The 26,992-nt window shown below is 36.4% G+C and overlaps 1 protein-coding gene across 4 annotated transcripts; it reads left to right on the top strand.

Moving 5' to 3' along the window:
• Positions 1-1,537: 1,537 nt before the first annotated feature.
• Positions 1,538-25,604, top strand: LOC137393695 (adenosine deaminase-like). 4 transcript variants are annotated; one of them, XM_068080343.1, is made up of 11 exons: positions 1,538-1,588; positions 10,691-10,781; positions 14,073-14,134; positions 14,799-14,924; positions 18,199-18,301; positions 20,492-20,615; positions 20,781-20,914; positions 23,031-23,102; positions 23,232-23,401; positions 24,056-24,185; positions 25,132-25,604. In XM_068080343.1, the coding sequence occupies exons 2-11, from the start codon at positions 10,746-10,748 to the stop codon at positions 25,234-25,236; spliced, it is 1,062 nt and encodes a 353-aa protein (XP_067936444.1). In that variant the 5' UTR covers positions 1,538-1,588; positions 10,691-10,745; the 3' UTR covers positions 25,237-25,604. The 4 variants fall into 4 exon arrangements, with proteins under 4 accessions (XP_067936444.1, XP_067936446.1, XP_067936443.1 ...); XM_068080345.1 differs by lacking the exon at positions 1,538-1,588 and adding an exon at positions 1,796-1,813; XM_068080342.1 differs by lacking the exon at positions 1,538-1,588 and adding an exon at positions 1,823-2,019.
• The last annotated feature ends 1,388 nt before the right edge of the window (positions 25,605-26,992 follow it).

Here is a 26,992-nt window from a genome sequence, read left to right as displayed (position 1 = left end):
TTCTCTCCCTCTCTCTCCCCCCCTCTCCTCCTCGCTCTCCCTCTCTCTCTCCTTCTCTCCCTCTTTCCCCTCTCTCCCTCTCTCCGTCTCTTCCCTCTCTCTCCCTCTCTCCGTCTCTTCCCTCTCTCTCCCTCCCTCTTCCCCCTCTCTCTCTCCCCCCTCTCCTCCTCGCTCTCCCTCTCTCTCCCCTTCTCTCCCTCTCCCTCTCTCCCCCCTCTCCTCCTCGCTCTCCCTCTCCCTCTCTCCCTTTCTTTCTCCCTCTCTCTCTCTCTCCCTTAGTTCAACGCAACACATGCGGATAGACAACATTTTTGGTTTTTCTGTCGGGCGTATGAAGAAACAGTTTTCGGCGTGTGCCTACTTTTGAGCAGACGACGTATAGCTGGTCATGGCTGATGCAGGGTGACAGTAAGTCGATAGCAGCTGCTCTCTTTCTTTTCACAATAGCGTATCGCAACCCTCGGAGTACTCGTGAAAGTTCTGTAATAGTAAGTTACAGTAGGCCTACTCAGAGCTGGAAAAAAATTAGTAACTCGGCTGCTGAAGGAAATGAACATGACCCACTATCACGAACAGCGGCAAATCCAACGTTATTAAGTAGTGGATATGTGGCAATTCATAGACAATACAACATCGTATAAGAAACACTTACCTTTTTGATGTGGAAATTTAGTAGGTGAGAAATGCGTTTTTCCAGTGGCTCCAAGAAACAAACGTTTACGTGACCTTCTCGGTACACATTGGCAGTAAATATTAATTGCATGTAAATAACTACTTATTAATTTATTTTATTTAATGAATAGTATATTTGTATAGCTGTATAGACACCTTTGTATAGGCCGCAGAACTCAGGAAAGGTGCTTTTTAACACGGCAGAAAATTTGCCGTTTAAAAAGCGTGCTAACAGGGGATTTCGGTTAATGCGCTCGAGCGGTGAAAGAAAAACAACAGAATCGCCACACCTTTATATAAGCCGCTTGGCTCAAATCGTCAGAGAAAAGTAGCGGTTAATAGTCCATATTACGAAATTACGATAATTAGTACTCATATTAATTCGGTTGGCTTCGTTCGACCGAATGGAAAAAGAAAGACCGCTCTATAATTTATTTACCGTTACTACACATATTACTTCAGTTCGCTTCGTACGACCGAAATTCGTACGACGATAAAAGAAAAGACCGCTCTATAAGGCGGACAGACAGATAGACAGACAGACAACGATTGCCGTTTATATAGTAGATTTATACAATATGTACAAGGAAATATTTTTGTTTCATTGGTTATGATTCAGTTGATGCACTTAACATAGTGTATTTCGTAACGCCAGACTCGACATCATAACTAACATAATGAACGCGCCCACCTCTCGAGTGGCGAACAAATGAGCGTTGCGTGTGGGCACGCTATAGTCTAGGTATACATTTCCTACCTGGATGTACGGTAACAGTACGTAGTACGTAGCAAATTTCTAGGTGAGCGCGGGATCAATCCTATTCGACGATCACGTTGCAGAGCTTACCGAGATTGGCGCGCGCGCTGTATAACAGCCTTTTATTTCAGGTTCAACGATCAACCGCTTCGCATTACCGTACGTATATTACATGTATATCAAGTTGTTACAGCTGTAAATATTCATTGTTAGTCATCAGTCTTAATGACGTAATTCCTAGTAAAATGCAATTTATCAATTGAATTTACACGGTACTTCGTTTGTGCACCATCGTAAACTGTAAGAGCCGTAGTCGCTGTATTAGTGAATATTTTTTCGATAGGATGGAGGTACGGATTTTCTCCGTGGCTAGGAATTTCCGACGTAAGCTCATCTAGGCTTGGCAGTTGTCCGCGGACTTTTGTCAACTGTTTGATATACATGATACACTGTGCACGTGTGCAATCTCGTTTATATTAATAAAGCTTGCGCGTCTGTACATACATTAGACACCTATAATATATGTAAGCGCCTATTGGAAATACTGGCGAGTGCTATAAAATGATAACAGTTGCTGTGCCAGGTCGTGTGTAAGTAGCAAGGTATTTCTTCTTCGCCAAGTTGGCACTTCATATTGCCTGTATAATGCAAAATATCTTAAGCCTGAAATGCTAGAAGTTCGTAGCTCAATATTTGGGCCTAGTAAAGAATATAATGTACTTGTGTATCTATAATATGTGACAGGTCGTGTCATTTTCAATACAAACGAGGTCAGATCACAAAATTGATTTTTAGCCCAATGTAATAGAGAAATTTCTCAGCTTTTCAAAACTGTTTTCGGAATTGAAATCGAAGCAACTTAACCTGAGATACAGGTTTTTATCGAAGAAGGTGTTGGTCAATATGGTCGCCACCACAAACTGAGAAATTCGCCTTTAAAGTTGATGGATTGAATTTTAAACAGGATTATTTGTTGACGTTTTGGAATGTCATAGCAACCGCACGCTACAGACATTATATTTTCATGAATGTTGAGTTCTATAGGGAAGAGAACATGGCGAACGATATGAAATGGGTTCCGATGATGTCACTTCAACTCGAATACATAAAAACAGTGAGGTCAAGGTCACATGTTGTGTCGTTGGAAAGGAAGACATTATTACACAGTAAAGGAGTTACTACCAAATTGTGTTGCACATTGAATTGATTATTTTGAGCATAAAATTGATGCAATGTATCAGTGTTAGAATATATACTCAATGCACTCACAGAACTTTTACTGAGATGAATAAGTTAGCGTCTTTAGGGTAGACGATCCAAGGCTTCTGAGCCCGGGGAGACAATTTGAGATTAATGTTACCTGTTTAGTAGATAAATTAGGTTTAAGTTAAAGCAAGTTAAAATTGATTAAAACATTATTAAAATAACATGAATATAATATAAATAAAAAAATAAATTAATAGCACTGCTGCTACTGTCTATGATTGACATTTACATTTCTGTATCAGGGCGATACAGCTAGCCTTAGTAGACTTTTTAGTAGTCTTTTTGGATTCTGCAGTCATTGCAGCAGACGTATTGAGCTGTGATGGCTGTTGAATGGGCGCTGGGCACACAAGATTTCTTTTGCTCTCATCACATAACTCTCTGATTTCTTTGAAAAGATATTGCTGACGTTCAACACTCTGACAAGGTGGCGGAATGATTTCAGGCCGCCCTGACCTGGCTGACTCTGCAGACATAAACTGTATATCTTCACTCTCCCCGCTATTGGCATGCTTTTCACTTGGACACTGCCTGCAGCAAAACAACGATTACTGCACACACTGTCTATTAGTGTTACAATTATTGTACAAAATTATCAAATTTCCCTATGTTGTACTTTCAACTCAGATTAAGTAACCAAGAACCTTTAGATAGTTTGTGTATAAATAGCGCATGCAAGAATTGCAAATTCTTATTTCACTAATTGACAAAACGAGAAACATACCTCAGCTATATCAGAAAGAGAGGAACTCTGTTAGTTCTGTATTTCCTTTTTAGCAGGCCAAAGCAGTAATCACAGCTGAACTTCGTGTGACCTGCGACGAGAAAATTCAGCTCAATCTCCTTGTGCAGCCCGTTTGCAACGCGCCAAGCCATGTACTGTATTACTGCGTTGTTTTTATTCTGGCCACTAAAAAGGGTTTGATATGTATACATAATTTTATCAATACATTTTTAATACAAACATGAAACTTCAAAACATTGGTTGTTGCTTGCATACCAACAGTTGTCAGCGTGGAACAAAGCTTTCTCTTCACTAAGGCCATAGGTCTCTAGATAGTGATGATAATAGGATACGACGCTGTTGGCTCCTTTTGTCGCACAGGCAGTCTCATCAATCAGATAGTTCACTTGTGCAGGAAAGGTGTCACAGGCCACTCCAAATAGCGCACACATCCGAGGGGTTCTGAAATAGAGTGGCTCAAGTTGCTGTGGGTTGGCAGGGTAGTGGACCTAAGAATTAAACAAAACAAACATTTGTTGTTTGCTATAGACATGCAAGTACATTGTACATTTACTATTTATATTTTAATTTTTAAATATACATTTTTATTTATAAATTTGATGGTTTTTATAATTCTTAATTAGCATTTGCAATTGATAATTGCAAATTGTTAAAACTCAGCAATGTTTCAACTTAATACACTACATTCATAGCCTTATACCTTGTAATAGTCGAGTAATTATTGTCATATTTTGGGCTGCGTGTGCGTTTTTGACGAAAATATAAAATAAGATTTGCGTTCTGTAACAAGCAACAAGAAATGTTTTTGACCTACCTGCTGTGCATAATCAAATCCATAGTGAGCAACAGAAGATCCAGTCAGAGGAGTGTTGGTACCAAGCTTCGAACCTTCTGTTAAATATTGCCGTGACGACAGGATCCCTAAACTACGACTGTTATCAGTAAAACTTGGCTGAAACTCTCAATCTAATCCATCATTCTAAAGATCTAAATCGATCTTACTGCTTCGAGAAACACTATTAATTGCTTCTTTACACTGCAAACTAAATAATCCACATCGACCTCCGCAATTTCTTTCCAAAAGTCACCACTACCGATATCGCATTGAGACATTTTAAATCGCGATACGTAGACTGAATAACCGGAAATAAAATATCGCCATTTTTGTCGTCCTTAGCAACGACTTTAAAGTCTGCAAAACAGTCTAATAAAGCATCCTAGCTAATCAAACACCTCAGAAATTGATTCCTGACATATGATTCGCCCTAGAAAAGTCATGACCTCAAATTACAAAAGTCTAAGCCGCATGGACAAGTTTCACTTTGAGAGCCTATTGTGCGTTATATGAAATGCCGCGTTTGTATTGAAAATGATACGCGCTGTCACATATGTATCAGACGGTTTATTATATTGGCTAAAATATCACTTTGACTTGGCAGCGCTTTGGCGCGACAGTGACACACACTGATTTCGAGAAGAGAAGATAAGAACATCTCTACCCTAAACGAAGTCTTTTCTGGAGAACTTGAAGTCGACTATAAAAATTTCCATTGCTCATAAATTGTACAACACATGAGGGTCTAATATTAGGCTCATCATTAATCCCAACTCATGAAAAATACGTTTTTCAATTGAACTATTAAATTTTAACCAGACTTTTTAACCACCACCAAATGCGTCGTACTTCAAAATGCTTAGTGTAAACTAATCATGTCAGTTTATATGCTTGTTTGTTTTTCAGAATAGAGAAACTCTCAGCAAATTTTTTTTGGTCATACCTAAATTAGTCGCAAAAGTCATCCCCAAAAGACAGACTTTTGTAGAACTGAACATTCTAGGAAATATTAGCAACAACATTATGTATGTTATTCACTTCAAACGGAATGATGGCTCATCAAGTCATTCATATCGAATGTTATAGAATTTACCTTTTTGGAGTGAAGTGCATAACCGTTTTTCCTCTTTCGGTTTTCCCATTTAGAGTTGCGACCATTAGCGGTAGCAACTCCTAATTTCCATAAGGAGTTGCTACCGCTAATGGTCTTCCTTCCTGTATAGGGTTTATTGTGACCATTTGTTCATGAGATTTAGCATAGGAGCAATTTACAGTGCCTCGCGTTCCATGTTCTCAAGCCGAGTTGTTGAACTTGAGTTGCTGTTGAGAGAACTGGTTTTGGTGAACTCGAGTTATACAACTCAACTTATATTTACAAACTCGAGATGGTAAAAATAGGTGCAATATACTGGTATTACGGTAGCATAACCGTAGATCTGGTTATATTAATGATGGTACACCGACAGGCACCCATTAGCTAATAGAAATTAAACTATTTATGTATGTACTGTAAATTAGAATTTATGGCAAATTAGAGTGTCCCGGGTTTGCAACCCGAGTTGATAAACCGAGTTATATTTAATAACTCGAGTTGAATCATTGCCAACTCAGAAACAGTAACTCAGGTTTTTCAACTCGCTTTTGAGTAGATTTTTTCGGTTTACATAAGCCGAGTTCTTAAAAATTGGTTTATAACTTGTGCGTTGTAAACTCGAGTTTGTGGCAAAAGCAATATGTTTTATTTATACAGTACATACATACATAGTTTAATTTCTATTAGCTAACGGGTGCCTATTGATGTACCATTGTTAATATAATTAAATCTACGGTTATGCTATCGTAATACCAATATATTGCACCTTACTTTTACAAACTCGAGTTTGTAAATATAACTTGGCTTATCAACTCGAGTTGCAAACTCGAGGTACTCTAATCCGCTATAGCCAATGGACTTTGGGTCACTCAAACAACCGGCTTACTGATCGTAAGCCGGCGCCCTAACCACGAACCACTGAAACATACGGTAGCTGCTCCTTAATTGTTCAAACCATCTGAACCACAGTAAATACTTATTCAGTTACCACAATTTAATTATAATAATAAGATACATGCTATTATTCAACATACCGTAAAACCTCTATTTGAGTGCTGCTTTTATTTGAATGCCACCTCGAATAGAACACCACTATAATAGGAGAAAGGTTGAAAAATACAGCTCCACCCTTTAAAGGTTGACTTGCAACAAAATGCACATTACAGTTATTTGGTATCATAAGATTCACCATGTCTTACTCTGTTGTATTGTATGTGCAAAATATGTGGGAATGTGATTACAAGCTTTTAAAAGCAAAAAAACGAACATTTAATCGCAGCCACATGAGACCGCCGTAGTTTGGATTCGCTTTTCAAAACGGCTCAAATGGGACGTAGTTGTTACAAGATGGTTTCTGGTTACACTTTCATGCAACCTCATTCGCCGAAATATTTTCACAAATATACTTCACGCATTCAATAAAACTATGTCTATTGTTCTTACGCATCTGTTTTATCGTCATTGTAATGCTGTCACTTTTAGCATTGATATCTTATAACTTACCGTAAAAAATCGTTAAACTTTTTAACCTTAGCTCGAAGGAGTACATATCATTGTCTGATAATCATGACAAGCCTGTTGGTCACCTGTTGATAATCGAAAAGTGCTGCAAAAATTATTTGTGAAGTATTGAGTCACATGATCAGATTACAACTTGACGATTGAATAATGCTGAAACAAAACTTTCAAGTAGCGAGCATCTATATTTGATACGGGGTCTTTGGTAAAACCGAAGTGTTTGTCATAAACTAGTGCTACGATAAGTTTTATATTGAGCTTTTGATTGGCATTTCAATTCACGTCAGAACATCACGTGACAAGACGATAACCAAACTGTAATGAATACGTCAGAGAAATAAAGAGATTCCAATCTATGGCGGCTTTTCGTTTTTAAGCTTTTAAGAGCTTGTAATCACCTTTTCACATATTTGGCACCTACAACACAACAGAGTAAGACATGGTGAATCTTTTGATACCAAATAACTGTAATGTGAATTTTGTTGCAAGTCAACCTTTAATTGAACGCTACCTCTATTTATTTGACCACCACCTTGCCATTGTTAGACCTTTACGAATCCATAATAGAAAGTGATAAGTAGAAGTACAAAATAATAATAGCTGTACCTGGCTAAACTACTCAAAGTAATTCCTTGTTCAACTTGGTCTGATACTTCAGCGAATGTGAAAGATGGTTTGACAAAAATGCTGAGACCGATGGCATCAATGTTGAATCCCCGAAGGAGAGTGCAAAATATAAGCAAAATTAGCATAATTTTGCCCGTTAAAGGGTTGAATTTTTCCTTTCAAAACTCTGACGAGCTAGTCGAAAAATACAGCGTCACCCTCTATTTGAACGTCACCTCTAATAAAACTCCACTCTAAGGGAAAGGTGGAAAATTACAGCACTATGGCATTCAAATAGAGGTTTTACAGTAACTGGCAATCTTAATAAATAGTCCCAACTTGAACGTTAGATGTTAACCATGGAGTGAGAAGGGACAAAGAAAGCAGTGATCATAAAATTGCAGTGATAAAATCAATTGTTGCTATTATTACAATAATTTCCTTATAGGAGTCCTGCTTGATTTTTAAAGGTTACTTGCAAACATTGGCGACTATATTGTCTGAATTAACAACCTTAAATTTTAAAATGGTATGAACAGATGAGGATTTTATAACTATTTCTCTAATCAAATTACTACAAGTCTGCATGCCAAGCCTATGTATTTTTATAAGCAGGCTAAAAGGAACTAGAATGTTATAAACAATTGAATCTTACGACTCTATTTTAGAAGTTCATTAGTCATTGACTAAACTTCTAAAGGCCTTTTAAATGACTAGAGAAAACTAAGGCCTTGCATGTATAATTAGTGTTACCCAACCATGAATATTAGGCCTGATAAGTGCTTGACACACATCCATTCGCTTGATCAATGAACATTACCAAGCAGGCTTTTCTACACACGACTGTGACACTAGATTTTGTTAAGAAAGCGAATTAGTTTTGCCTGTTCCCCTGTATTACTAATACCCTACAGGATTAATTTATTCGCGTAGTTATATTTCGCGAAAATTGCCATTTCATGCATATTTGCGGATTAATTTATTCGCGGCTGAAAACTGTCACTCTCTATGAAGAGTTAACTCTATTGCGTTTTGCAATAGAGTTAACCCTACGCATAGGCACATTGCGTGTTTCGGTGTGCGCATACACCGTAATGCGGTATACACCACAGCTTGCAACTACGAGTCGATCATGCTAAGCTATAAGTTTTTTGCTGCGCTCAGAGGTTTTCATGAATATTCATCGATTTAGAGGCCTTTGATGAACCAACGATTTGTGGTAAGCAATGAGTTTTTTCAAAACCGTTTACTAAATTAGTTAAATTTTACTTTGGTTCTTCAGTAAAACGCAATATTTATTTTTTCCATCCCTACCGCTTCGTTATTTGTTTTAGTGTGAGAGAGATTTTTCATCATACACGGAGGCACCATGACTACAAGGGTGGTAGATGTCATTCTTAGATCACCATTCATTCAGGGAGGTCTTGAAATTAGGTAGAAGTGACTGCAGCTGCTAACGAGAAGAATATATTTGTTTTAAAAAAGGAACAAAAACGCCTTTACGAGCACAAATTTTTGGCCAACCGGCTTTTGGCCAACCCAACTTTGCAATAGTAAGCCACGAGGAGAGTTCTGATGATAACTTCCTTACCAGTCATGCAGTAGCGATAGAATCGCCTTTAACATCTACCCAAGACAGTGACAGCGAGCATAGCAGTGACATAGAGCTGCTATTATTAAAATAACTAGTCAGAGAGCACTATTACACGCTAGTCTTCACTTATCAAGAGTACCAGTTTAATTTTATTCCTAGACAACCGCCATATGGACTAAACTGTTTATATTTACTCCATTCATCGTTTGTAAAATTTTATTTGTATTTGAAATATTTTATTTGTACACTCAAGTTTGTAATAAATTATAATATATCTATACACAAAATAAAATATATAATATAATCATGTTTGTTGCAGCGATATCAAGGAGTTGTTATCGATGAAGGGGTTGTCGATCTAGGTTGACTGGTTGCTTCTCTGCCAATATTCCTGCCTTGATGAATATTACTACTTGTCTCTAGTTTTCGTAATCGGAGTAGGTTGTTTCATTCTCAATCTGCAGTAAACACAAAGAAGAAAACATATTAATAAGTGCAAAAACAATAGCTGAAGTATTTAATAAAAGCGATCAGTTTTTAAACAAAAGACTTAACTAATGCAGTTAATTATGGAAAAACGTATCTGCACTGCAAATCAAATACATACCATAATGTCCAGATCAGAATCATGATCGTCCTCAACTTCGGTATTAGAGATTGATGGAGTTGATTTCAATGTAAAAGACCAGGAGAGATTTTTTTGCGATGACAAAGCCATGCCGAATAACTTGTGAAAACCTTGAATAATTTTGTAAAGTTTGATGCAATGGCAATAAAACTCGAAGCACCGGCGATGATTTTAAAGAAGTTTTGGAACTCGGCTACGTTTAGTACTTCTGCTTAGCGGCTATTTTTGCGATGACGCCATTCTGCATATCTTGTGGCAACCTTGAATAATTTTGTAAAGAAATGTGATGCATTGGCAATGGTGTTAGCTCAAAGCCCAGGCAATGATTTTAAAAATGTTTTAGAACTCAATTACGTTTAGTATTTATGCTTAGCGGCTAGTTTTTAATTTGATGCAGTAGTTATTCTCCCTTGCGATTAAAAATAGAACTAATTATTCACGGAATTTAATAATTTGCGGAATTGACTGTTCGCGAAATCGCGAATTTTTATAGCCAACGAATATCTTCATCCTGTAGGGTATACTCCTATTTATTTGTTTTTATTAGTGGTCATCGTTTTCTCAATCATTCTGTAGCTCTTGTGCTTTTCATTTGATGTTTTAAAGCTAGCAGCTTTTTAATAAAGTTACTGTTATGCTTTGCTTAATTCAGGGCCGAAAATAAGGTCTCACATATTCTAATAGTTAAGTATAGCAGTTTAAGCAAATAGGTGCTAAGGGAAAGCAATATATTCAACTTGTTTTGCTTTGCAAATATTTTAACATTAGATTGAGATTAGGTTAAACATTAGCTTTAAACAAAGCTTGAGATTAGGTCAGTTCTCATTAGAGCTTGGCATTTGCTACTCTTTATTTTTTATAGCTGACCATGTATCTGCCTTCCCTTAGCCATCAGGCCTTTTCTAGCTCATTTGTTACTCAATGAAGTATATTTTTACCAAGTTCTATGTGCAGCCTTTATGTGACTAACTTTCAGCTGGTGTGGAACAGCTTTAAAAAGAACTGGGCTAAGGTTTTTCAAGCGTTATATCATGTATCAGAGTGAAGTTCCAACAATTACTGCAAAAGTGAGTCATCTTTTATTGAACTTTATTTGTATAAGGTATGTTTAAATTGTCCATTACGGGCAAAATAAACTAGAAAATGTTTGTTATATAGATTAGTGTACAGTTGAAACCCAGGACTCTGGTGGTACGATGTGTAGGCGATGTATGTAGAATAAGATACCCTCTCAGTTTTTATCAATTTTTATTCGCAGTCAACTGTCTGTGAAGCTCTTCCCATCTAAGGTTTCACTTTTTTAGTACAATGCAGAGCTACTCTGCTATATTGAAGGTATGACATGAAATGATAGCTTCACAAACTTTATACATTGATAACTTAGACCATAACTGTCACGAACAACTTTTATCATATTTACTAGGTAAATCAGACACGCTGATTCCGATTTTGTAATCAAAATAAAGATTAGGCCACTAACTTTAAGAGTAATGAAGGATTTTTTATAGCGTTTTAATATCGGTCTCGAAAACAACACGATCGACATAACAAGCTCCGCCCATAAATACGTGACGTAACCTAGCTTTTTAGGAACAGAAGTTACGTAGGGATGTTTAGACCGATTTAGAATAATAGAGATGGGTGTTTTAAAATCCATTAATATCTAAATTCAGCCTTAAAAATAATATCAGTCTTTTCTGAAAGGTAGATAAGCTATTTAGCATTGCATATTTAAAAAGCGCGATAACAACGCTAGCTTGTGATAAAACCGTGCTTTTTGAGCTAATTTTTCTCGGCGTCCAGCCCATTTAAACGTCATGTAGCAAGCTGCAAGCAATTTTAAATAGTTTATATCCCTTTCATAAAAAACTGAAATTATTTTACAGGCTGGATTTAGATAATAATGGGCTTTAAGACACCCATCTCTATTCTTCTAAATCGGACTAAACATTCCGAACTTCCGTTTCTGAAAAAGCTAGGTTTCGTCACATATTTATGGGCGGAGCTTGTAATGCCGATTGTGTTGTTTTCGAAACGGACATTGAAACGCTTTAAAAAAGCCTAAATGACTTTGAAGGTTAGTGGACTAATCTTTATTTTGAGTACAAAATCGGAATCAGCGTGTCTGATTTACCTAGTAAATACGATAAAAGTTGTTCGTGACAGTTATGGTTTAATGTTTTGATTCACGTCAAAACCAATTTCAGGTTTGCCCTCCTTAGTCAGCCCTTTACGTCGTGGTGAGTTTAAATGCTGCTAACATGCATTTTAGCTATCGTTTACGGAATACTTCGTCTCACCATATATAACAAAACTTTGAAAACAAATCCTGTTTTCATTTGTCTAGAGTAGCTTAAATTGGAAGATTTTTGATGTGTTATCTTTGTAATTTTTTAACAAGTTGCTTGAAAACAAAATTTCATGTAGCGTCATTTTATTTCTTGGCTAAGTACAACAACAATGCATGAACAACTATAATTGTTGTAGTAGGATTCACTCTTGTGATCAATATTGGGCTCTCCTAAACAATGCCGCGCAAAATCTTTCGACACTAAAAACCTGATGTGGTAATGTGTATCCGTTGGCCTACCTTAAAAAAAATGATTAAGACCGCAGTTGACCAAGATCAATATGTACTGATGCGTGAGATTTAAAAAAATTGGACCATCACTATAACTAATGTAGATAGATTCACTGACACATTGATATTAACCTGCCTTGCGTATCTTTGGCATTATGTCTTCTATAGGTATTAACTTGGTGTTGAAATATTAGTAAAATATTGTGTAATGATTTTGAGGTCACAATAACATTAGAAGTTAGTGTATCTATAACCCTTGAGATATTTCTATTTCAGAATTGAAACTGTTATTCACTTGGAATATCTTTGCTAACATTCGTAACTCTTAAACCAAACAGAGTATTCATTAGAGGTGGAACGAGACACGAGACGTCTCGAGTATCGACCTGTCTCGTCTCGTATCGGTCTCGTCTCGACTTAACTATTGCCAAACTCGAGACAGGAAATAGAACTAAAGCGCCTGCGCACGGTTGTTAAAACATGGCTTCTTGCGGTAGCAACAACTCCATATATTGTAATGGATTGCGGGCGACTGCCTTTAAAGTTACACACGGTCCGTTACTACCTGTTGCTATTGATTATGTTGTCCACAGTCTAATCATGTAGTCCGGACAACGGCCCTGTTATATTTTAGTTCGGTTCTGTGTCCTTAAAACAGATACCGGGTCGTATCTAATTACTCTTCGGATAATCCAATTTAATAAATAACGGGTAAAATGTCTGTATTTTATCGTATCGTGTCTAAACACCAACCGACCTTCATGAAGTTCGGGCCTCTTTTACGTATATACTACTAATCGCGGGTAAAACTTGACCGGACACGGAGAAACGAACGAAAGGCCGTGTCGACCATAGTCCGTGTTCGGTTAACAATGACGTTTTGTTAGCTCAATATAAGAATATACATGTGCATGTATACAGTAATTAATATAATTTCATGAGTACAATTTAAATATAATTCACATACTACGGCTAATACACAAACAAAACTTAACATTAATGAAACGATAAGAATGAAAGTGTTATCGTGTGTTCTTTTAGTTGCGGTATTTCTTTGTAGATCGACGGCTATCGGTTTCATTACACATTACATTAAAAAGTAAGAACTATTCAATAGATGGTAAAAATATACATGTACAAAGCAATATGTTTATAATAATTATGATCAATCAAGCTCAAAATTCTTAGAATATATAACTTCAGTATTTTAGAGCTGTTTGTGTCACTTTTGTTTACAAAAACTACATGCATATCACTATTAAAATGTTGTATTTAAATCGTTTACACCAGGTGAAAATTCAATTTAAAAAGAATTTTATTAATTTTATATATACCAAGTAGCTAGTACTTGTGTAGTGAAATCATCACCAAATGCTTATTATTTTACTGTCTCGTGTCTCGAGTCTCGAATTTTTACAAGACAGTGTCTCGAGTCTCGTCTCGAGCTTAAAAAACCTGTCTCGTTCCACCTCTAGTATTCATGTTCACAAGTACTTGCATTATATAACCAATCAGTGAAAATGAGTTTCAATTATTCAGTAGCTTTGGTGTCCCTGCTGACGGTAAAAACTTCCATAGCATTGTTACTTAACTAGTCCATTCCAGAATATTAATCATTTACCAATCATACGGATCATCTATCATAAAATATTTCCCTGCAAATACACCAAGGGTAAAAAAGCTCATTTGAAGGTCATTACCAGGCACCAGTATGGTAATGAGTAGACAGTAACCAGCATCTTTCTAAGTTGATAATGCTAGCCTTTGTACTTTTTAGGTGCAGTTGCATGTTCACCTTGATGGGTCTCCAAGGCTATCTTCTATACTCCCATTGGCCAGGTTAGATCAGTCTTGAAGGAGACTATTTGTGACTCCATTTGCTGACCATCTATAATAGTGCTGGGCAAGGGTAATACAACTCGTTGAACTCCCGGGTTTATGTTCTCTCGAGTCTCAGGTAATAGAAATTTTGAGCATTTCGATCTTGCGGAATCGAGTTTGGACTTGCGAGTTCGGGTTTTGGTACACGAATTCATCGAGTAGAGTGGACAAAAACTCAGTCTAATGCGCTCTAAGCACTGTTTAACAACCCACCTGCTAACGCTGCGAGCATGAATATTGGTCGATAGAAAATAGTAAAAAATAATAAATAAATTGAATAGAATTGTAATTGCATTGTAAATTTTAAGATCTGTCTGTTAGAAATTTTAGACATAAAACCTGTATCAACAAACCCGATACCCGAAAAACCCGTTGGCCAAGAAGTACTCGTGCCCAGCACTAATCTATAGTGCTTATTAACAAGTTTATGGTATTTGTGTCATGGTATCTACATACCTGTCAACTGTTGCTTCAGTCCCATCTTTGGATCTAATCTTGTTTTCCCTGACATCTGTATCTGATTTCCTCTATATGAACATTTGTACAGTTTTTAAACTATTCGCTTAGCTGTATCCGGTAGTTGAGATCACTGAACTGATCGTATGTTGTACACTTCAAACAGGAAGCGAGGTATTAACTTAAATGTTTCCACCGAGGAGGAGCTCAAGAAGGCGGTAGTTATGACCAAACCTGAAACTCTAACAACATTTCTTGACAGACTCACTACCTATGTGCTTCCAGTGTATAAGTAAGTTTGCAATTGTTAATTTTTATGGACCCCGTTAAACTAGAGTGACCTTAGGTGTCTATTATGGGGTAGCTAGTCCCGTGTGGGTAACTAGCCTATAGCTTATAATTTAACTCTATAGGCACTTTTTGTAGAGAACGCAACTCAAAAATCTCATCATGTGGTAAACGATATAAAGCATTTACCTCTGGTGTACGGCTGATAGCTTGGAAGACAGAGTTAGTCATAAGAGCCAATCCGTATGTAGAGTGAATACCGTAAGTTCCGCCGTTTTAGTCAAAAATTTGACATTAAATCTCAAGCTTAAAAATCCATCCTTGACTTAAACGGGGTCGTGTTTTTCATGACACGAATTCTAGTAAAGTGCAACTTCAAAAAACCATCGTAAATCAAAATTAATGATATGACATATAGGGAGTTATTGTAAAATAGTGAAATACTAGTAATCTTACTCAACATGAGATGGATCGAACTCGAAGTCTCATTCTTTACAATTCAAATTGTCATCACTAGGATTCTCTTCTGGAATGCTGTAGTTTTTTCAAATTTAATACTTTTTTTCGTTGTAACTGCCTACATACCCACACTTTGGTAATCCATTTCACACATCCACTATCGTCTATCCATCCTTTTTCTTGTGCATGAATCACGATTTGCGGCATGGCTTTTCTGTTGAAAACTTACATAATTATTAAAGGTGGCAATTTCATTCTATTGGTGAGGCAAGCTGATAGGGTGGTCAAGTATTGTTTTTCGTGCTTTGTAATCTTCACTAGAACTGTCGGCTCTCGTTCCTTTTTTAGTTGTTGTACAGTTGTTCTTTTTTTAGTTGTACGCATTGCTGGCGGCACAAAAGCATCGGCATTTTGCTAATGGCGTTTTTGAATGCCACATTTTCAGCTATGCATCACACGCCTCTGATGCCTATTGAACTATTAGCGATTAAATGATTTTGAGCTAGAGAATCGGGACTATATGGCTGGTACATGTAAAACCAGGATTTTTAAACCAAACTTTAGACCTCGACTCGTACGCCGAGCCGTATAGCAAGTGTATTCATTTTTATTAAGCAAACAATTTTCTCTCTTCTTTTTTCCCTGCCCTACCATTGGTACCTATTTTCCTCCCTTTTGCCTCTATTCCCCTCTCTTCATTCCTCTCCGCCTATTCTTTCTATCTCACTCTCTTTATCTATTCCTCCTTTTCGTTTCTCCTCTCTATCTTTACCTTCCCTCATGTCTATAACAAACATTGTCCTTCCCTGATCACTTTAATGTAAATTCAATATCTGAAACTTGTGATCATTGCTTGTTCTGTTGAACTGATGTTGCTATAACAGAAGTCAAGAGAGATCTTTAGTACTTCCTGTTTTAAAAATAAAGATTTGGCAGCCAACCAGTATTGCAATAAATTTTGAGACAATCCCACACTTGAATGCTTGCATAGCATATACACAACGTCAATAAAGCGTAAGAGAAAAATTAGGGAAAATTTGGTTTTTAATAATAAATCATGTAATATCGTTTGTTTAAGTTATTAAATTCCATTTTCCCGCAATTTCACTTATAGCAATTAAAAACATTAAACAAAAATGGTATTTTTTTAATTAAAAATTGTTTAACTAAAATCAAGATTTGATTGTTTATGACTCAACTAAGCTTACCACAACCTATGCTGTTCTTTTTTATTCAGCCTTTCACCTTTGACTACAATGACTCATCAAAGTCTTCTGTTGATGACAATGTAGCTTCACTCATTACGTGACCATCATTAAACATGTGCTAAAGATATTCCCTGCAGGCTAGCTGCCTTAGTTCTTGGGGAATTTCAATCACGCTTTTCCTATTAAGGCCTCTTCCTTTTTTTCTACTTTCTAATCATCTTCTTGTCTGGGTTATGACACCCGCCCAGTGCGGCCTTATCAGATTTTCACTTCAGCAGCTCTCCATTTTCAACATAGGCTTTGCCTGTTATCACTAAAGTTTTACTTCTGCCTTATTGTTTGGCAGCATATTTATCATTGAGTGCATAGAAAGTGCATCCAGTCAGCCAAAGCCTCCGACCTGCGTAGCTTAATGACTGTTGTTACCTTCTACCGATTTGCAATCACCTGATCTTCTCAGCTTCGCTATCATTTAGCTTAATTTTCTCTTGTACTTCACTCACTCTCTCATAATCCCTTGATCATTACTTTCACCTCTCTGACCCTGTTAAGGACTATCAAGTTTTACAAGAGTTGATAATATTGGAATGTGAAACAAACCTTTTAAGGTCAGGTGTGAGTCAAGCTGAAGTTATTTTACTTCAAAAGTTTTTCGTTCATTATATTGTAAGGTGAGACAAACATTCACTTTCCATGGAGAAGACTGGGGTACAGCATAATACAAGTACTTGAGAGTAGTTTCTCAACTGCTTGGCATAAAATCGTGAGATGTAGTCATATTTTAAATAGCGCAGCCATATATGGCACTCCAATTGTCTCTGATCTTTAGCAGCGGATGGTGTAATTTCAACTAGTGAGTAGAATTGTGTATTCTTTAAAGTTCAACAGCGTTGACCGATGCTATCGTCATGTGCTCAACATTTATATGGTTTTTAGAAAAATCGTTAATGTGTCCCACTCATGTTCTTTCGGCCCACACTGACTGAATGCATCATAGCGTCGACCTCGGCTGTAGCTACATGCATGAATCATTATGCTACTGATAGCGTAGACCTCCGCTGTAGCTACACACACATGAATGCTCCTGAGCGATATGCTGCATTATCAGCATATTAAATATCCATTGTGTATCATTAATACTCGATAGCTCCTAATTTACAAATGCCAACACTGCTAGCAAGCCAGTGAAACCTTATTATGATGCATCATGGTTTGAAAATTCTCTTCAGATTTCATTGTTTTTGTCTTTGAAAAACGAAAATGTTTTACAATTGCCTTTTGTAATCAGTTATCCCAATTATGACCTTATGAGAATTATCGATTATGCACAGGTGCACACAGCTGTGATTTGCATAACTTTGGAAAATTAGTTTAGATTCCTTGACATTAGATGTGTTTTTCGCCTTCGATCAATCGTAGGGTAACTTTATTATTTGAAGTACTATGCTTATTTATAGACTATTCTTTAAGAAGTACACTCTATGATATACCAAACTGTCTAGTTGTGTAGAACCATTCTATGCTATCATTTTCACAACTATCTGGTTTTAAAAGCGAACCTTCAATATGTTATTGTACATTTGTAATGTCAAGGCGACTATGTTATTGTAGGGGGTGTTTGGATGCAGTTCGACAACTTGCTGCAGAGTTTGCAGAAGACATGGCTGCTGATAATATAATATACACTGAAGCTAGATTCTGTCCACATCTACTGGCAAGTTTATCATACACCCTCTTCACTTCATACTGGTATCAGTTTATGTTCTTGAATATTAATTAGATTACAATTTTAAGACTGAATCTGTTTGTAGTTTCATATTTTATTACTGCTACCTAATATTACTGTGACCTAATATTACTGTGACCTACTATTACTGTGACCTACTATACTATAACCTAATACTACTATAACCTAATATTATTATGACCTACTATTACTATGACCTACTAATACCATGACCTACTATTATTATGACCTACTATTATTATGACCTACTATTATTATGACCTACTATTATTATGACCTACTACAGTCAGACCTCTACATACGAGTGCCCACCTTGCGAGAAACTTGAGATATGAGCTGACTTTTGAGCAAATTTATTCCTTGAGATACGAGCATTCGAGCTGGCCACTCGTTATATGTGGTCTAAGTATGTATGACCCTGAGCGATGGTATGCGTTGTCCAGGAGTTGGTTTTTATAACTCATCATTACAGAGTAATGAGCAGCCTACTAGCTAGGCAGTCGCCTTACCTTATATTTTTCGCTAGTGGCGCAATACCGGAAACAATAGAAAATTTAGACGACAAACTTAGAGTGAGTTTAGTGAAAGATTGAAACTTAGGTTCAAGTGTGTGTTTAGTGAGCTAAATTAATTTAGGTTAAATTCAAAGTTTTTCTACGTACTTGTTACATTTTTTCAGCGTAGGCACTAAATTACAACAACTAAAGAACGTTTTTCCTCCATAATATCTTGTTTAATGTTGGGTTTTTCATAGTATAGTAACGGATCAATTTGTATTTAGTTGTTTTATATAAGAAATAGTACCTTAAAGGTTGACTTGCAGCAAAATTCACATTACAGTTATTTGGTATCAAAAGATTCACCATGTCTTACACTGTTGTGTTGTTGGTGCAAAATATGTGGAAATGTGATTACAAGCTCTTAAAAGCTCAAAAACGAAAAGACGCCGTAGATTGGAATCAGTTTATTTCTCTGATGTTGTCATTAAATTTGGTTATTGTTTTGTCACGTGATGTTCTGACGTGAATTGAAAGGCCAATAAAAGGCTCAATATAAACCTTCTCGTAGCACTAGTTTATGACAAACACTTCGGGTTTTATCAAAGAGCCCGTATCAAATATAGATGCTCGCTACTTGACAGTTTTGTTTCGGCTTGGTCTAATCGTCTAGTTGTAATCTGATCATGTGACCCAATACTTCGCAAATAATTCCTGCAGCATTTTTCGATTATCACAGGTGACCAACAGGCTCGTCATGTTTATTAGACAATGATATGTACTCCTTCGAGCTATGGTTAAAATATTAAACGAATTTTCATGGTAGTTTATAAGATATCAGTGCTGAAAGTGACAGCATTACGGTGACGATAAAATAGACACGTAAGAACAATAGACATGGTTTTATTGAATGTGTGAAGTATATTTGTGAAAATATTTCGACGAATGAGATTGCTTGAAAGTGTAAACAGAAGCCATCTTGTACAACTACGTCCCATTTGAGCCGTTTTGGAAAGAGATTCTAACCTACGGCAGTCTCGTGATGGCTGCGATTAACTGTTCGTTTTTTTAGCTTTTAAGAGCTTGTAATCACATTTTCACATATTTTGCACTTACAACACAGCAGAGTAAGACATGGTGAATCTTTTGATACCAAATAACTGTCATGTGAATTTTGTTGCAAGTCAACCTTTGAGAAACGAGTAAATTGACATACGAGCTCAGTCTCAGAACGCATTAAGCTCGTATGTAGAGGTATGACTGTACTATTATAACCTGATATTACTATGACCTACTACAATACAGGTGCTTTTAATTTTTAAAAGCTCAAGCTTTCACGTGCGGTGAGCATTCCAGCATTCTACATAGCAAGTAGATAATTTTCATCTAATTGCCAATCAGTTGATATGCTAGTACTGTTGCAAGACCACACACGGTCTGTAAGCTATCTGATGGGGTAAGTCTTCACCATATTCATGGTCTATTTATGAGTATTTAGCTTCAGCATTAGCTAATGACAGTAACTCGGTAAAATATATGACAACACAGCATGAAATTTGTATCAAATTTGGGTAAATATATAATAATGTATTGAAATTTATTACAGAGTATAGAGTCGTTATATGCTGTGCATTAAAGTAGAAGATTTGATATTTTGCAGGTTGGTGGAGCACGACTCACTCCTGATGACATTGTTGAGGTTGTTTGTGACGAGTTCAGTAAAGCAGAGAAAATGTTGAACATAAGACTAAGATTAATCTTGTGCTGTATGCGCTCTATGCCAGGTGAAGTTATCTGCTCTCTTCTCACCGAAACCTTCATCATCACAACTGTAGCCATGAGATCGTTAGTTTAGGGAGCCTGCATTGGTGTTATCAACTGCTAGCTGTTTCCATTTTTTGGAGGATTATCTTCTTTTAATGGTCAATGACACTATTGAAATGTTGCAGAGATTTCTATTGATATGGTGCGACTGTGTGAAAAATTCAGAGATCGTGGAGTTGTTGGTATTGATCTTGCTGGTGATGAAAACGCTGTAGAGCATGGACATCCAACAGATCCGCGACATTTCAAAGCATTCAAGGTAGGGGACACGATGAATGACAAGCTTGATTCCTACACAGACATGGATATGACGTAGGCCAATCTACAACTGTAAGCTTGTATGACATAGTTTGGAAACCATTTCTGTTCAAGATGAAATGATAGCGGATAAATAATTTTAAAAAACGGACTCTTCTATATACAAACCATTTTAAAGGCTCCATAAATATATATACCGTAAAACCTCTATTTGAACGCCATGGCGCTTTATTTTTCGACCCTTCTCCTAGAGTGGCGGTTAAATGGAGGCGGCATCCAAATGAATGTGGTGTTCAATTAGATTATTAGAGGTTTTACAGTACTCCAAACTAGTGGTGATGCCTTGAACTTCCCTTCCCCGCTCAAGTTTGTCCATTATTCGGTCTTATTAAGGAAACAAGAGTGCAAATCATCGCGATACTGTGTGGCTAGTTTTATACCTTGATGACATAAGTATATCTTATTCTTGATTGCCTATCCAGGAACTGTTAAAAGAACAAAATGCATTACAGCGCATCCTTGAGTTACGATGACTCTGCGTTACGGTTTTTTCGCTTTACGGTGTGGAACACTATGTTTTTTGTCCCTTACGAGATTTTTTCGCAATACGACATGAATAAAAGTGTTTCTCGAAATTCAAATTTGGCGGTCTGTGTGCTGCATATGGCGGATTAACGAATAAGTTGATATGCTATTCGCAGGAATTTCTTCCTACAATGCCTGAAAGTGATGCTCCCTCTTTCATTTCAGCATTATTCGTGTTTCGTAAATGTTTGATATTTCGTGAGTGAAACGAAAATTAGTGAAAGTGAAAATTTATTATGCATTTTAGTGTTTATTATAATATTTACTATGAACTTTAATTTATTATACGTATATAACTACATAAATAACGCTAAGTCATTAGGCAAGTGTCCTAAGATTGATAACGGCGTTGAAGGAAAAAGTAAAAATCATAACAATAATTGTAAGCAGATCATAAAATCACTAAATACACTAATATTACTATAGTTACTAAGGTTAATATACTATTTTGTTACTAATTTTTAGTATGTACAGTACGTATATCAAATTTTGCTGTTTTCCTACCAGGGATGTTTGCATTAGATAGTTACTATTGGTTTTTATAACCCCTACGAAATTTTCGCTTCACTATGCCAGCACCAGAAAGAATTAATCTCGATGGCGGGTTCCACTGCACTAACTCTTATGCAGGGGTCTACTGTAGTTATATATTCATATAATCAGTTCATTTTTCAATTGTGTTCTTTTAACCATTAGGTTGGCAATCTCGAACAATCATGGAGTTATCTTTCCTCAACTGAGTAATTCTTGACTAGCTTTATAATAATGTGTTATTAACCCTTTGACAGGGGAAACGACCAGAATGTCGTTTACCGGTTGCGTGGGGAAACGACATTTATGTCTATTTCGGTAGACGTTTATAAAGCTGTCGTATAGTAACGTTAAACAAAGGATATGAACACTAGTAAGTTTTAAATATCATCAACAAGATATCAGTCGATGATTTACAATATGAAACGATTATCTGAGAGGCGTTGCTTTGTGCTAAAAGCTAAACAAATCGCGATTCCTTGGAAAAGATTAAAAGTTGGAAAAACCAGTCAACGTCGGCTCGACTTTCAAAACGGTAAAATAAAAGATTATTTTATCCTGCGATCGTTAGTGATTTTTTGTCTGATCAGAATAAAATTAATTCAAATGATAAAAGTGATGTAAACTTTTTTCGACTTTTAATATACTTGGAATATTCAGAGAAAACGATCGTTATGGTGGCTCGCAGGGCTACGTTATAGCGTTTGACTCTACCGAAAAAGATGCTTCCAAGCATTTCATAAAGGGACAATTGCACATGGTTGTAATTTTTTTTGAGTAGTAGATATGTGAATGAATGTATATGTACAAAAAATTTTGTTCATTGAACTAAATTTAAGATTTGAGCTATGCATGTTCATAAAATATCGATTTTTTTGAATTTTCGAAAATAAATTACACGAGTCTCGGTTGTTTTTGGGGGGGCTTATACCCGGTCAAAGGGTTAATGATTGCTGAATTTATACCTTTGTCAAATGTTAATGTATAGTTTTGTTTTATAGCTTGCCAAAGAGAAAAATATATATCGAACTGTACATGCGGGGGAGAATGGCTCTGCGGCAGTCGTCGAGGAGGTTTGTATGTCCAAAAGGAATGTGATACTATATTGTACACAGTTAGACATAGGCGTTGTAACAATACAGAGAATCCAAAAAGGTTCTTTCTTAAATAGCCTGTTATACATTGTGGTGTTTCTTTTACAGGCAGTTGATAAGCTGTTTGCCAATAGAATAGGCCATGGATATCGGGTGCTGCCAGATAAAGAACTCTATGATAGGTTAAAAGCTGAACGAATGCACTTTGAGTGCTGTCCTTGTTCTAGTGTCTTTACTGGAGCCTGTGGACCCGACTTCTCTAAGCACCCTATTAAAACGTAAGTTTGTGTAAGTGGTAGAGGCAGTTTGGGGATGTAACCTAGAATTTGGATAAATAAATGTGAAGCTAAGTTACTGTTACTTCTTCTAGTTTGTTTCATCTGAACTTCAGTAAACTGTTATCCTGGTCAGGGCTACTGGTGATAAGTAACCTATAAATCATCAGTTGTCATTGATATCAGACAAGGTTACGCTACCTTTATATTGTTTAATGTTTGATAAGGCTGTTGACCATAGGTAACATACACTCTGTGTAGGAAGTCTCTGATAAATAACCTGGCTCGTTAGAAGTTATTATTAGTTAGCTGTACCATTTGTGGATCTTGTCGGTAAGTTTGTAATAGGTGGCTTACGCGTCATTAATTGTTCATATTTTTGTAAGCTTGCCGTGACGAATCTTTATGAAGGTTCCTACTGGTCTGTCGATATTACCTCTCATCACTTTCCAATTGCTCAATGTTTAGGCACCTCAGATTTACAACCTAATAAATTTTGAGACTAAAAACATTCTCTGCATATGATCTTCAGCATATATACTCTCATTTCAATAAAACTAAGTCATAGCTAGTTTTTTGAGATTTCCTTAATCTCCTTGCTTGGATTAAGACATATTAAGCAACTTTCTTTGTGATAGTTATCTTCCCTTTTTATAGGTTTGCGAACGATGGCGTCAGTTTCTCCCTCAACACAGATGATCCAGTAGTTACTGGCACAACACTCAGTGATGAGTTTGTCGTCGCCGAAACTAAAGTAGGCATCGCGAGGGAGCGGCTGATACAAACCGTAAGTGGAATTGTCTGTGCATGTAGTTGCACTATTGCTAGTACTAGTTTGTGGAGATCAAATTTTTCTGTAAAACTTTTATATTGTATTATATTGCTGGAGCAGGTAGTACACATTAGGGATATCTGTCTGTTAAATTATTTCCCTAGTGTGACTTGAAGCGCTCTGTGGTTCCAGTGTGTACAAATGACCTCCTATGTTATTCATACGGAGTTAATTTGAACATTGGGTGACCTTTTAACAATCTCAACCACATCTTAGTTGCATCATCGAACTGTTCTCATCAAGTCCGAAGTTCTCACCCCACTTCTTAAAGAAACTTTAAAGCTTTTTAAAAATATTACGTTTGAGAGGAAGCCGTGGCCTTAAGTGTGACTAGTTAATCAGGATGTTTCGCGTTAAAGCTAATATGAACTGTGCGAAGCAGATTTGCTAAAAATAACTGACTCGGTGTGTATAGATAAAGTGGGTCAGATGAGGTGGAGTTTGGCAGTGTTAGTGTAGGACGAGGGAATGGGTCTTTAACTGATGTGAGTTTAGATCATCGAGTTAGCACACTTGAAAACCGAGTATTTTTGTAGTAGAAACATTCACACTTGCCTTGCTCGTTAGTGAGAGAAAGCTCTCTTCGGCAATGGTCTGGTTCTGTTCAGTCACCTGGTTCTCATGTTGTTCTGCAGTGGTCTATTTGACCAGTATAGCACTGTTTTCTGTATTTATTTTACCTAATTCTTTGAGAACGCTTTTTATTTTTTTATCGGTACATTGAATATTAAAAGACAGTGATTTTGGATAATATCTAACATATTTTTCTTGTGTAGTAAACTTGAACTAGAAAATATCTTGTGGCAACTTTGGGTCAGGAATTAAATGTCTTTGAATTCATAACAATAAAATTTAATTACTAAAAATATCCTCTGTTATAACCTGTCTCTTTCTTTTTTAGATATTAGATGGAGCTGAAAATGCATTTCTTTTGCCGCATGAAAAAAGTGAGTTACAGAAACACCTCAGTGCCATTTATGAAACTGGACAACATTGTCATCAGTAAATATTTCTTGGAACTCAGGCCACAACGGAGTCCTATATTTTTTGGAGCTCAGGCTATGACATAAATCTATATCTCTGTTTTCTGTAATGTTAGTTTTTCGCTGTTGTTGAATGGCTTTGTTGTATAACTATGATAACTTTCTTACGAGACTGAGCAATCTCTCCCTCTCTCTCTGACAATCTTAATAGATCCGATGAACTATTTTTATTAGTTACCTTTTTTACATCGTAGGCTTATGTGGTTGTATTGATAGACATTTATAGTTTAGTCATTTTATATATGACTTCATGTTTTGCGAATAGATTATGATGGATTGTGTGTCTACCATATATTTCTTGCAACAATATAACTCACTACTCGGTTTATCATGTGAAACATTCTTAAAATTTTATTTTTAAAACATTTTTATACCAGGATTAAATGGTAAGCTTGTGAACGCATCGTATCCCCGAACTAACGTTCACAACAGACACATTCAGAGACTAGTAGTTTTACTGAATATCCATGTACTTATACATGTAGATCCCTTTAACCAGTAGTTGTACATGTAGACAAGCTGGTAACGATTGCGCAAGCCACTTTTAATTTGATGTGTGTATCATTATTAAAGGACAGCAAAATAATTTTTTATAGGAACGTTTTGTGCGAGACAACAAAAATCTATTCCTTACAACAAAATATCTACATAATGGTCCTTGGATTCAACAAAAGAAATGCGTCTGTGAACAAGCTATGGCTGTCTTCAATGTTAATTGAAATGGTGTTCAAGTCGCAGTGAAACGCTTCGACTATCGGCATTACAGCAAACAATATTTGGTGATATAAAAGAGTGAACTTTCTGTTGATTTCCTATCTTGCTTGACATTTCTTGCTAGAAATTGTAGCATGGTAAATGCAAGCCTACGTTGCGTACTGAGGGAGTATAATTATATACAATTGAGTCATGTGTTAAAGGTGTTTTAGTCGCATTTTAGAAAAATTGTCTTATCAAATACCAATTAATTAGACCTCGGTTTCCATTTCGCTACTTATTTCCTTAGAGAGTGTGACTTCGACACTTTTGGCTAGTAGACTGCCACCGACTAGCCCGTTAGTGTATTTGATGTTTGTGAACCCAGGCTATGCTGATGTGTTAAACACAAATACCTATTATAGCAAGTAGATTAACCAATTTAATAATGTCAACCATAATGTTACAGTTGATCTTACTTTATTTGACCAAAGTAATAATAGCTAATAGTGTGGTGAGAGAGTCTTTTGGAGTGACAGGCCTTATCTATATTCATCTATACGTATATATAAATGTCAAAGTTTGTTGTTCTTCTGTCTAGTTATATTGATAGTTTCAGAAACAAAAAATGCGCTTCCAACTGGATTTGTACTCATGAAGATTGCAACTGCAAGTAACCACAAGGCTAAGCCATTCTTTTCACACCCATCGCTCTTATTATATACCGTATATCCTTTTTACGGTTGTACACGACATGCTAAATTATTGATTAATGCAGGGGACCCTCGGGTTACGATGCCTCTGTTAGAAGATTTTTGTCGCCATACAATATGGAACATGATGTTTTTCCGTCCTTGCCATATGAGCAAAACAAATGTTTTCGACTTTTTTCTACCATACGATATCAACAAAAATTTCTCATGAAAATAAAATTTGGCAGTTGGTGTTTTGATTATGTTGAAATAATGAAAATGCGGATACGCTAATTGCTGAAATTTCTCTCACAACACCAGATTGGATGCGATG

The sequence above is a fragment of the Watersipora subatra genome, chromosome 4, assembly GCF_963576615.1.
Source record: "Watersipora subatra chromosome 4, tzWatSuba1.1, whole genome shotgun sequence".
Classification (NCBI taxonomy): Eukaryota; Metazoa; Bryozoa; class Gymnolaemata; order Cheilostomatida; family Watersiporidae; genus Watersipora; species Watersipora subatra.
Note: the sequence above shows the minus strand (reverse complement) of the source record. Positions and strands in the feature narration are given on the sequence as shown.